This window comes from Grampus griseus, assembly GCF_964374135.1.
Source record: "Grampus griseus genome assembly, chromosome: 9".
In the NCBI taxonomy this organism is placed as follows: Eukaryota; Metazoa; Chordata; class Mammalia; order Artiodactyla; family Delphinidae; genus Grampus; species Grampus griseus.
Window position 1 is genome coordinate 13,244,519 of NC_139003.1, and position 13,542 is coordinate 13,258,060.

Below are 13,542 nucleotides of genomic sequence, written 5' to 3' on the forward strand. Positions count from 1 at the left end.
AGCTTAAATTTAACCAAAGAAGGTACAATTCCCTTCGGTTCTTTATAAGGCAATATATACAACCGGGGCTAAATGTACCAACACATCTTCAGTTTCTGAAGGCTTTGGCAGGTTGCAGATCCTCTTATTAAGGTGGCTATGTGATTTTCAGGTTAAGGTGACAGGTTTTTGCTCTCTTGAAACTCCACCAAAACTATAATAATGAGAATTTGTTTGAAGCATGAACATATAAAGATGGAGAAAACAAAGAGGAAGAAAAGAATGGTAACATTTTAGAAGCTAGAAAGCAGATGGAGAAGTGATAATGGACATAGTACACCCAAAAAAACTAAATTATTAACTGACTGTGGAAAAATGGAAACCAACCTGATTTGTACCACAGAATTCTCAAGTCTCAAGAATTGGCACTGTGAGGTTATCTCTGGAGGAGAAAGAGTACATAAATGAAAAGGCCTGTCTGAAATGTTTCTCTAAATCCCTTCTGCTCTGTGCCACTGGGTAGATACCCCATCCCTACCCTGGCAGTACACTGGAAATGTATTCTCTGGAGAGGGGAGAAACTCTCTGGACCCAGGACCTAGGGGGAAATGGCGGAGCGGGGGGGAGGTGAGTTACTGCTTACTGAGTGATGGACGGAGAGTTCCCCAGTACTCTCTTTTCATTTGCTTCCCAGACTGCTGGCAGCCAAACCTTCCCCTTCAGGCAAGAGATTGGAAGAGTTTTGTCTGAGGAATCTTAACAGCCAAGAGTAAAGACCCAAAGGTAGTGATATCAGGGATTCCACCTAGATGGGAGTACATGGGAGTTCAAAAACAAGAAGCCCATCTGTATGCTCAAAGCTTTCCGTAGCCTTTTAGTCTCAATCTGAGTAAAGACAAATTATCTCTCAATTACCAGACATCAGAGAGGAAGTCTCTGATGCCAGTGAGAGAGAACAAATGGGGGAAAAGGCAACTAGGAATAAACAAACACAATGCAAGGAGAAGAGATACCCCCCCCAAAAAAAAACCTATCACTTTTCTCAGAGATAAAAGATTTTCTATCTATGAAACAAGAACAGATGCTTTATAAGGAACATTCAGATAACAATTTAAAATGTTAAAATGCTGATATTTACAGTACACTGGAAATTAATTTCCTTGCAATTATTAAACTTTTAAATGTCGGGTTCCTCTTCCCTTGTCTTCCACCATCATTTCACAAAGAACAGAACAAGCTAGATGTAGCTGACCAGTAACTCCATAGACTATTTAAATAGCTGCTTAATAATGTACTTCTGCACAGCCTCATTTCAAAATACTCTGCCCCCTGCATGATTTCCAGATGCTATTGAAAGTGATCTTTTCTACTTTGCAAAATTGACTCTAAAGTCACAGGGTATAAGCAGAATAAGAGCATCCTATCTCATTGTATAAAGTATTGAGGTCACAGTCATTCATAAGATAAAAACTTTAGTAATTAGGAAGGTGAATCATTGGGACTTTCAAATATGTCACCTTTATTGGATTATAGAATATAAGCACACGGTGAATGAGTGACATTTCTCCTGTGTGGTTCTGTTCTCTCTCTTCAGTAAAAGATCATTTCTGATTCCTAGGTTAACTTTAAGAGAGCAGAGCTATTCTAGTGGTAGATAATTAAAGACTCACTCTTAGGAATCAGGGTTCATGTAGTATGTTTATCATCTTCTCACCTGATAGTCATTGATTCAGCCTAAGGGCCAGGGTATTTTAAAGAATAATGTTACTAAAGAAATTTCAGAACTCGTCAGTCTATTGTGCTGTTTCTTTGCAGGACTTTTCATTTCAGTCTAATATTTATTAATAATTTTAAATTAGGCTTTATTATAAAATTGACTAAATGTTAAATCAAGGAGGCACAAAGAAAAGGTTGTGGTCTGTTGTTTACTCACAGGAGTGTTATATTCTGTATATAAGGTGATTAAAAATAATTTGGGGATAAATGCTCACAATTTACTTTTTAAAATAATGAAGCGTATGCCTGCCTTTACTCATAAGTAAACCTAGTTATAGGAAAGATAGAAGAATGAATTGAAGCTGAGAAGATGGTGAACATGTATTAATGATTGAAAATAATTCTAATTAATTGAAGAATAATTCTAGCAAACGTCATTTTCTGGTCGATAAAAACAGTAATTGAGAGGAGGATGCTGATAATCACAAACAATGCAAATTAGAAGAAGCACACTATTTTTTACCCACTGGAATTGGGCAAATTCCTAAATTCTGGCAAGGTTAAGTGTTGATGAAGGTTAGGGGAATTGCTTACTGGGACACTCCTCATGCAACCAACCACCCTGGGGACATTTTGGAAGTATCTGTTAAAATGTACAGTGTTTGGCCTACCCCCAAGAAACACCAGCTTTTGTTCCAAGAGATGTGTATAGGAAGAGATGTATTACAGGAAAATATATAATAGTGAAAAATTGGAAACATAAATGTCCATCACTGGAGGACTGATAAAGTTTGGCACATATGTGCAGGGAAAGAATATATAGCAGAAATGAATAATATATGTATCAACATCAGCTTTACAATATGTCCAGTGAGAAAAGCAAGCTGTAGCATGAGACCACTTAAAATTTTAAAAACAAAACATTATATATATTTATTTATTTATTTATTTTTGGCTGTGTTGGGTTTTCGTTTCTGTGCGAGGGCTTTTTCTCTAGCTGCAGCGAGCGGGGTCTACTCTTCATCGCAGTGCGTGGGCTTCTCATTGTCGTGGCTCCTCTTGTTGCGGAGCACAGGCGCTAGACGCTCAGGCTCAGTAGTTGTGCCTCACGGGCTCAGTTGCTCTGTGGCATGTGGGATCCTCCCAGACCAGGGCTCGAACCCGTGTCCCCTGCACTGGCAGGCAGACTCTCAACCACTGCGCCACCAGGGAAGCCCTATATATATTTTTTTAAGTCTTACATATATGTGTGTAGAAGTATTAAAGCAAAGATTAGAAGGTATATGCCAAGCTCAGTAGTTGTTGTCTCCAGGAATGGCAAAAAGGGGTCAAGATGGGGATAGCTATCAAGCAGAGAGGGGCTTTAGCTTTACCTATATAAAATTCTTGTGGTTTCTGGCTTTTAATTAAAAAGATTCTACAGTTGTGTTTTACTTTCACAACCTTTTTACAGGTATAAATTTTTTTAAAAGACAGGAGGCAAATGTGTAAAAATTTAACCGTGTTAAGTATGGTGAGAATAAGTGATTTCTACATTAGCCTTTGTTGCAGTTTTTCTTAATTTCAAAATATAAGGTATTATAAGGAAATACATAATCATTATAGAAAATTTAGAAAATGTAAACATAAATAAGCACCAATACTCCACTGAGAGAGAAGTACCATTAGTGTTTTGATGTGTAGTATTGTGTATCTTTGCAGAATTCTGTATTTTAATACTGTATACAGTGGTTTGTTGTTGTCGTTTTAAATATGGAATCACACTGGTTTTACCTTTATTTTTTACTTGCTCTTATTTTAGACATCTTTACTGATCAATAAATATTATGTTCTGACTCCAGCTCTGATACTACTAGTAACTCACTCTTTTTTTATACCAGCTATGTTTTGTGGTTTTTTATATACAGTGGTATATTTAGCGATTACATAGTACTTTGTGCCAGACACTGTTCTGTGTACTTTATGTATACTACCTCAATTAATCCTCAACAACCCTGTGAGGTAGATCCTATTATTATCCCCTACTTACTGATGGAGAAACTATAGTTTAAAAGGCCAAGTGACTTGCCGCAAGCCCTTTGGCTCCAGAGTGTATTTCCTTAAACTCTACACTGTTCTGCTTCTTCAGTTTAGTCAATCCTTTCAACACCTCAAGTGAGCCCTTAATGCCATGCAGCAATCATACTTTCCCTTCCCTGGTTTTTTGCTCTTCCTCTCTCGTAGACACTCTCATACTTCCTTTATCCTCAGTTCTCCAACACCTCTTCTCCAAGAACTGTCAACTGATAACCTTGCTTGCCATTTCATTAATAAAATTAGAAGCACCCACCACAATATCTACCTACCTACCTACCTACATTCATGCTCAGTTTTTCTGTTTTATCACTAAGAGTAAAAGCCAGTCCTTCAATTTTGTGCACTAGATTCCATCCCCTTTCTCCTACTCACTGACATCTTTTGAGTGGTTCTCTCCTGTACATCATCAGATTTTCCTTTTCTACTGGATTTTCTCCCATTTTAAAACATCTTTCTTATCATGCACATTTGGAAGAATGCTGACAATTGTTGAACCTAGGTGGAGGGCACCAGGGTATTTATTGTACTCTTCTTTTCTTTTTTTTTTTTTTTAAGATGTTGCGGGTAGGAGTTTATTAATTAATTTATTTATCTTTGCTGTGTTGGGTCTTCATTTCTGTGCTAGGGCTTTCTCTAGTGGTGGCAAGCGGGGGCCACTCTTCATCGCGGTGCGCGGGCCTCTCACTATCGTGGCCTCTCGTTGCGGAGCACAGGCTCCAGATGCGCAGGCTCAGTAGTTGTGGCTCACGGGCCTAGTTGCTCCGCGGCATGTGGGATCCTCCCAGACCAGGGCTCAAACCCGTGTCCCCTGCATTAGCAGGCAGATTCTCAACCACTGCGCCACCAGGGAAGCCCCTATTGTACTCTTCTTTTAATTTTTCTCTATGATTAAAAATTTTCATAATAAAAAAGTTGTGGAGGTCCCTTCCTTGATCCCACTTCCCTCTGAAGCTATCACCTCATTCCTCTTGTTTCTCTTATAGTAAAACTTCTCAACAGAGTTGTTGATACGCACTCTCTGATTTTCTTCCCTCCCCTTTTGTCTTGGACTCCACTCCAATCAGGCTTTTTTGCCCTGACACTTCACTGAAGTATCTCTGAATAAGATAATTACCATGTTGCTAGATCCAGTGGTTAAATACTCAGTCCTCAATCTTTTTGACCCATCAGAAATATATAATGCATTTGATCACACTCTTTTTCATGAAACCTCTTCTTAATCCTTTAAACTCTACCACCTGGGAGCCTTTTCAAATGACACATTTTAGGCACCACCCCAGATCTATGGAATTGAAGACTGCATTTTAACAAGATCCCTGAGTGATTTGTATGCATACTAAAGTTTGAGAAACTCTACTTTAAATCATATTCTGATTTTCCTTCTCCTTACTATCTGTTCCTTCTCAGCTAATTCTTTTTCAACTCCTTAACCTCCCTAAATATTGGAATAGTCCAGGGATTACGTTCCTTTGGTAATCTCATCCAGTTTCGTGAGTTAAAATACCATTTAATTACCTTTTCTGTGCCAGTCTCCAGCCGTTCATTTCCTCTGAACTCCAGACTGTCATATCTAACTGTGTGCTCAACATCGCTTGATTGTCTAATGGACATCTCAAATTTAAGATGTCTAGTTCTGAGGTCCTGATCTTTTTCCTCAAACCTGCCCTTCCAAACAGTCTTTTCATCTCAGTAACTGGCAACTCTGTTCTTAGGCTGCTTATGCCTGACATTTTGTACTTAATTTTTGACTCCTTTCTTTTTCTCATACCATACAACCAATCTGTTAATCAGCTCCTGTTAGCTCTATCTTTAAAGTATATCTAGACTGTTACAACTTCTCATCACCTATTTTCCTGTCACCGTGATTCAAGCCACAGTTATCTCTTGGCTGGATGAGTGCTTTGCTTCCACCCTTACCCACCCTCAGCTTACTCTCAGCACAGCAGCCAGAGTGGTCCTTTGAAGACTTGGGTCAGATTACGTTGCTCCTCTGCTCCTCAAGTGTCTTCACATTTCATGCAGAAAGGAAGCCTTATAATAGTCCTTGTAATGTGACCACCACCACGACCCTTCCTCCCCCACTGCCTATTTTACTCTCTCTCTCAGCTCATTCACTACTCTTCTCCCTCTTGCTCTTTCTGTTCCCAGCCAGTTTGCCTTCTTTGCCATTCTTAGAACATGGGAAGTACACACCTGCTGTAGGACTTTGCCCTTGCTAGTCCCTCTGCCTACTGTGTTCTTATCCCATATCTGCATGACTCCCTCCCCTCCTTTGAATCTTTACCCAAAATGTCCTTTGTAAAGAGGCCCTCCCTGGCCTAAAATTACAACCCCCTACAACTTAGCATTTTCTGTCTCCCACCTATAGAATACAGTATATTCTACTCATACATCTTTTTTATTTTCTATCTTCTATACTAAAATGCAAGCCCCTTGAGGGTAGGGATTTTCTGCCTTATCTCCAAGACTTAGAACAGTTGTTGCTTAGCACATGGTGGGCTTTCAATAAATATGTGTTAAATAAGTGGAAGAAAGAACCTATGAAGGTGAACATAATTATTATCTCCATTTTACAGGTTAGGAATCCAAAACTTTGAGAAATTATGTCATGTACCCAAGGTCGTATAGCTAGTAAGTGATACAGTTGGAATTCAAAGTGAAATCTGTACACTCAAAACCCATGCCCTTTCCACTGTGCCTCTCTGGTCATGTCACTTAGGTCCTCTGGGCTCTGGTTTTCCCATCAGCATAAGTGGCATTATTGCCTTTTTGCTTGCCTCACAAGGAAACAAAAAGGTTATAAAACCAAGTGATGTAAAAATATCCTGAGAACTTGAAAATGCTTTACATGTACAAGAGGGTGATAGTAATTCTTTGTTTTCTTATAGAAGTTTTACAGTTTTTGCTTTTAGTTTTAGTTCTTCAACCCACTTCAAATTGGTATGAGGTAAGGATTGAAGGTTTTTTTTCCTCATATGGGTATCCAATTGTCCCAGGAACATTTTTTCAAATATCTATCCTTTCCCACATTGAGCTGTCTTGCTCTTATAAATAAACAAATATCATGCTTCTGATTTTATGTATTTGGGCTTATGAATGTTTGAAATGAACTTAAAAAGAGAGAATAGCATAGTTTTTGCTATTCCATCAATATCATGATATTCCATGTTTACAATACATTCTCATTTATTCTCTTCAGGCCAGTGTTGTACTTAAGAAACAATGATGAGAATATTTTCCAAAGAGGAATTATACCCTCTCTAATGGAGGTCCCAGATAGGAAACAAAAAAGACATACAAATATCATATTCATGGACTAGAACACTCAACATTGTTAAGATGTCTGTTCTTTCCAAATTGATCTATAGAATCTATAGGTTCAGTGCAGTCCCAGTCAAAGTCTCAGCAGGATTTTTTGTAGAAATTCACAAGTTGATCCTAAAATGTATATGGAAATGCAGTGGCTAGAATAGGCAAGACAGTTTTGAAAAAGAACAAAGTTGAAGGACATTTAGTGTGAGATTTCAAAACTTTCTATAAAGCCACAGTAATCAAGACACTGTGATACTGGCATAAGGATAGATGTGTGAGTCAACACAGGGAGGAAAGAAAGCCTACAAATATATCTATTATGTCTGTGGTCAATTGTCTTTTTTTTTTTTTTTTTTTTAACCAAGATGCTAGGGCAATTCATGGAGAAAGGATAGTCCTTTCCACAAATGTTGCTGGGACAACTATATATCCACATAGGATAAATAAATAGCCCTTTCCTGATACAAGGCATGAATATTCATTCAGAATGGATCACAGACCTAAGACTAAAAGCTGAACATCTAAAACTTCTAGAAGAAACATAGGAGAAAATCACTGTAGCCCAAAGATAGGCAAAGATTTCCTAGGACACAAAAATTAAGAACCGTAGAAGAGGGCTTCCCTGGTGGCGCAGTGGTTGAGAGTCCTCCTGCCGATGCAGGGGACACGGGTTCGTGCCCCGGTCCGGGAAGATCCCACATGCCGCGGAGCGGCTGGGCCGGTGAGCCATGGCCGCTGAGCCTGCGCGTCCGGAGGCCATAACAGTGAGAGGCCCGCGTACCGCAGGAAAAAAAAAAAAAAGAACCGTAGAAGAAAAAATTCGTAAATTGGACTTCATCAAAATTCAAAACTTTTGCTTTTTGAAAGACATTGTTAAGAAAATGAAAAGACAAGCCCCAGTCTTGAGGAAAATGTTTGCAAGATACATTATCTGGTTAAAGAATTGTATCCAAAGCATATATAGAACTCATACAACTCAGTAATAAGACAAACTACCCAGTGGAAAAATGGGCAAAAGATTGTAGTAATTTATTAAAGAATATAAAAGAATGGCAAATAAGCAATGCAAAGATGTTCAATATGTTAGGCATTAAAATAGACAAGGTTCCCCTGCACACCCGCTAGAATGCTTATAATCAAAGCCAACAATACCAGGTTTATTAGCAAGGATGCAGAGTAACCAGAATTCTTATACATTGCTGGTGAGGATCTTAAATGGTACAACCACTTTGGCAGTTTCTTTTAAAATTAAAATTACCATATGAGCAATTCTAATCCTACTGATTTCCCCAAAAGAAATGAAAACAAGTCAACAACAAAGATATGTACATGAATGTTTATAGTATGTTATTCATAATTGCCAAAAAACACAACAACCCAAATGTCTGACAGGTAACTGGGTAAGTTATGGTATATCTGTACCCTCTTAATATTGCATGCAGCCAGTGTGTGAATCTCAGGATCATGCTGAGCAAAAGAAGCCATATGTTTATGTGAAATTCTAGAAAAGGCAAAACTAATCGCTAGTGACAGAAATCATTATCAGTGGTTGCCTGAGCCTAGTGTGGGTGTTATTAATTGCAGAAATGTGTGAAGAAACTTCTAGGGGTGATGGATATCCATCTTGATTGTGGTTGGTCTTTAAACAAGTGTATATATATGTGTTTGTGAAAAACCCTTTAAACTGCATAAAAATTGGGTGCATTTTGTGTTGTATACTAGTTATACCTCTCAATAAATTTGATTTTTTTAACGCGACAGAAACTGAAAAATCTAAGTAAAAATAGAATTTAGGCCACTATAGAGCACAACTGAAAAATGTGTGAACTCCATGTATTAAGGATTTTAATTACTTTAAAGTGGTAAATGATTACTGACTACACAGGAGTAGCAGAAGGGCATTCCCTTCGGTCTTGCTCACTTTCCACATTGTGATTATGAGGGCTTGGAGGGCAACAAAGTAGAAGGGAGACCAGAATTTGAAACTGTATTTGGATAAAATAACACCTTGTCACCACCGTCACGCATACCAGTCCAGTCAACTGCTGAATTCTCTATTGGTGTCAGAGGAGAGATTTAGCTTGCTGTGTGAAGACTGATGAACTTTTTTGAAATTGTGTAGCATTAGATGAAAGAGGACTGAAGTGCTAATGTCTGTGTAGGCCAGTCGTTTGGTTTTAGAAATAGTAGAAAATACAAGAAAATAGCAGCAAACTTGAGTGAGAGATACTTGAGGCTTTTATAAATAGACTAGACTGGTAAATGCCTGCACCTACAGATGGTGTAGGCATAGTATTTGAATTTCAACAAGGTATTTGAATAATATTTCTCATGATATTCTTGAGGATAAGATGGAGATATGTAACAAATATGAAGAATTTAACTAGGTTCATAACTGTATTATTGTCATACCTGAAGGTCTTAAGCTAGGAGATTTTTGTCCTCCTTCTCTTGAATCTGACTGTGTATTTACAGATAACTTAGATGAGGGCATCGTTAGCATGCTGATCTTTTATAACTTATTTTTTAGTGAAAAGTAACATTTTAATAAGCTGAAATTATAGGTCATGTCTACAAAATATGAAGTCTTATCCAAGTCCAAAAAAGAGAAGTATACAAATGTTGGATGAGGGAAATGGTTTTGTAGGAGCAACGCAAGAACAACAACTCTCTAGGGTTGTAATTGAATATAATTTTAATAGGAGTCAGTTGAGTGACTGTGGCTGCCATAATAGTAATGGCTGGTGCAATAAACATTTTTTCCCGCTGTAAGGAAGATGAAGATTAATTTGGGTTTTGTTTTTGTTCTGTTTTTCCAAATGTAAGTGAGATCATACAGTATTTGTCTTTCTCTGACTTATCTCACTTAGCATAATGCCCTCAAGATCCATCCATGTTGTCATAAATGGCAGGATTTCCTTCTTTTTTTATGGCTTATTCCTGTGTGTATGTATGTGTGTGTTACATTTTCTTTATCCATTCATGGACGCTTAGGTTGTTTCCACGTCTTGGTTGTTGTGAATAATGCTGCAGTGAACATGAGAGTGCAAATAACTCTTTGAGATCCTGATTTAAATTTTTTTGGATATATATATACCCAAAAGTGGGATTGCTACATCATATGGTAATTCTGTTTCTAATTTTTTGAGGACCCTGCAGTCTGTTTTCCATAGCAGCTGCACCAATTTATATTCCCACCAACAGTGCATAAGTATTCCCTTTACTCCTCGCCAGCACTTGGTATTTCTTGTTGTCTTTTTGATAATAGCCATTCTAACAGATATGAGGTGATATCTCATTGTGGTTTTGATTTGCATTTCCCTGGTGATTAGTGATGTTGAACACCTTTTCATGTATGTACCTGTTGGCCATTTGTATGTCTTCTTTGGGAAAATGTCTATTTTTAAAACTAGATTGGGGTTTTTGCTACTGAGTTGTATGAGTTCTTTATATTTTTTGGGTATCCCCTTATCGGATATATGATTTGCAAATACTTTCTCCCATTTGGTAGGTTGCCTTTTCATCTTGTTGGTGGTTTCCTGTGCTGTGCAGAAGCTTTTTTGTTTGGTGTAGTCCCACTTGTTTGTTTTTGCTTTTGTTGCCTTTACTTTTGGTGTCAGACACAAACAACTTGTCATCAAGTCCAATGTCAAGGAGCTTACTGCCTATGTTTTCTTCTAGGAGTTTTATGGTTTCAGGTCTTACATTTAAGGGGAGGATGAAGATGAGAATCTCACTCTAGTTTGTGTTGATCAGATCAAATCTAGAGCATTGTATTTCCTTTCGGGGCATCATATTGTGGTCTAAAAAGAATGTTGAAAAGCTGAATCTTGGATAAGACCTTGGAAGAAGCAGTGTAGAGAACAAATTTTACTGGATGATTTGCCAGCTTTAAGATTAAATTGAGTCTGTAAATGGACACTTTTTCTTTTACAAGGAAGGAGACTCCTAACAGAAACCTATCAAGAGAATGATATTCATTTAGTTTATAGCATGTTTTTTCTTTCCTGCTACTTTTATAAACTTATAAGGTTCTACTTAACATCTTCGAAAGGTAAGAAGGCGGTCCAATTTAATTGTCCTATGTAATGGATAGACTTTTGCATCATCTGTAGCAAAGTCAGTTTATTCTTATTCCCTTCCTTACCCTCAACCAGTTATGTGGTTTTTGGCGTCTTCCACTGTAACTGGTTGGCGCTTAGGAAATAATGGTTTAGTGTCAGCCTATAATATAATTATTTAGGGTAGTAATTACTCTGGAATATTATGTAGGGATTGAGGTATGATACCTATCCCATTTTTCCAGCTGGGGAATTTAAGTCTCTTTTCTTTCCAACCTTCCATTATATAGACCTGGATTTCTGTTCTTTTGCTGCTTTTGTTATAGAAGTGTTACAGAAAGAGTTTATTAAATGAGATATAAGTTAGTAAAGCAATTTCTAAACAATAGAGGATTACACAAGAATAAAGTAGTATTATTTCAAGTTGCAGCTATATGCAACTTTGGCCTATAATAGATTTATGCTGTTTATGGTTATATCACTAGCTCAGCCATCATATTTATATCTTGTTAATTACCTAGTACTTTCTTGGCCAGAAATTTTCTGTCTTCAGCCCTCTAGTTACATTTCTGTCTACCTTATTCTTGCTGTATTTCTTTGTATCAGATTTGTTGAGAGGATTGACACTATCCATCAAGAAATACCTTTATCTTCCCATCTTATAACTTCATCATGCCTCCGTATTCTCATGCATACCATCCATTTGTTGTTGTTATTGTTGTTTTTAATTTCAAAGGAGACAGAATGTCTTTTCAAAGACCAACACCTTATCTGTGCACTAAATACCAGACTGAAGCGCTGAGCTCCACCGCCAGCACCATCACCTGTCCCCTTTTCTTTCTAATGAGGATAAGGTCTCCCCATCTTGGAACAGCTTTTGATTGAGACTCATTTTTCTCCATCTGTTTTTTACCTTTGTTTGCCACTGCAGAACTTTTTAAGCAAATGAGACCTATGACATCATGTTTTTTTTCAATGGAAGAGTGACAGTGTGATGTAGTATATCAAACGCTAGGCCTAAAAAATCATAACAGCAAGATAAGTTCAGATTGTGATAAATGCTGTGAAGGAAGTAAACAGTATCATGTAAGAGTAATTGGAGGAGAAGGAGTTACTTGTATAAACAAGTAATTTTAAATGAAAATTTGGTCTGAGAAAAAATTTCGAGATCTTGATCTCTGGATGAGAAAATTTAATTGAAGGTTTAAAATTTAATTGAGAAAGCATAAATAATAAACTTAATTATTTGCAAATCTTTCATTTTTAACAGTGTTCATTACATAATTTTGATTATATCATTTGAATTTTAAGGTTTTACTTTAAGGCAAAATTTATTTCCTAACAGTCATTGTTAGATTTCAGAAGTCTCATATGTCTGTTCTTTCCAGTATTAAATGAAGAAAAATAACCTTGATTAGGACATTATATGCATCTTATTGTAGTTGATTCAACAGATATGTATTGAATACCTGCCACGTGCCAGGCACTGTACTAGGCACTGGGGATAAACAGAAATAAACTAGACACAGTTAGTAAAGCAATTTCTAAACAATAGAGGATTACACAAGAATAAAGTAGTATTATTTCAAGTTGCAGCTATCTTTCCCTCAATCAATTCAACTAAGACAGTTTTTAGGGGTATCAGATGATTTAAACTTACCATTGACTTTGAAATAGATTCACTGTGTCCATTACATTAGAAAGTAAGCACATCACTAGTTTTAAGAAGGTCTTTTTAGAATATATAATTCTACTTTTAAAAATAGTTTTATCAAGTGGAGTTTACATTCCAAATAGAAAATGAACATAGGCGAAAAAAATACATGAATCAAACTGTTAAAATAATTACTACATAACTGAACAGGGGAAAGAAAGATCACTTGTGGTTGACTCTTGGGAAAGCTTCACTTAGGAGTCATAATGTATATTGAATCTTAAAGAATAAGTATGATTCAGTAGAGAATAGAATGAAAGCTAATTTGGTGTGAGAGGGGAGCATTGGTCACAGAGGTGGGATTAAATACCAAGGTATACTTAAAGGACCTGGATAAATAGGCTTGACTGGAGTGGAAGGTTTGTATTGGTAAATAGTAAAAGATAAAGCAAAGTCTTTCAATAGAAAAGATTTTGGTTGTACCATAATAGTAATATGGTCCTAAAATCCTTAGTTCACTTGCAGTCTATTTTACTATTTCTTATTTAAAGGGGTTATGTACAGTTTGCAGTTGTATCATGATTCTAAATAAATCTTTATTTATACCCCTAAATGTGTTCTGTAGATACTGAGGCCAGAGTCTTTAGCTCTACTCAGGTTAAAATGATGTTTTGTTTTTCAGTTACTTACACGCCAAGTCAATCATCCACAGAGACCTCAAGAGTAATAGTATCCTTCTTGAAT

At 37.0% G+C, this 13,542-nt stretch overlaps 1 protein-coding gene across 3 annotated transcripts in view; it reads left to right on the forward strand.

Annotated features, from left to right (window-relative positions):
• Window positions 1-13,542, forward strand: part of BRAF (B-Raf proto-oncogene, serine/threonine kinase) — a gene marked incomplete at its 5' end in the record, with an annotated part of 156,164 nt that overhangs the window by 119,043 nt on the left and 23,579 nt on the right. For all 3 annotated transcript variants that reach the window (XM_082661771.1, XM_082661770.1, XM_082661769.1), the window contains one exon: window positions 13,481-13,527. In XM_082661771.1, coding sequence (XP_082517897.1) covers window positions 13,481-13,527 — 47 coding nt within the window. The remainder of the gene's footprint in view (window positions 1-13,480; window positions 13,528-13,542) is intronic.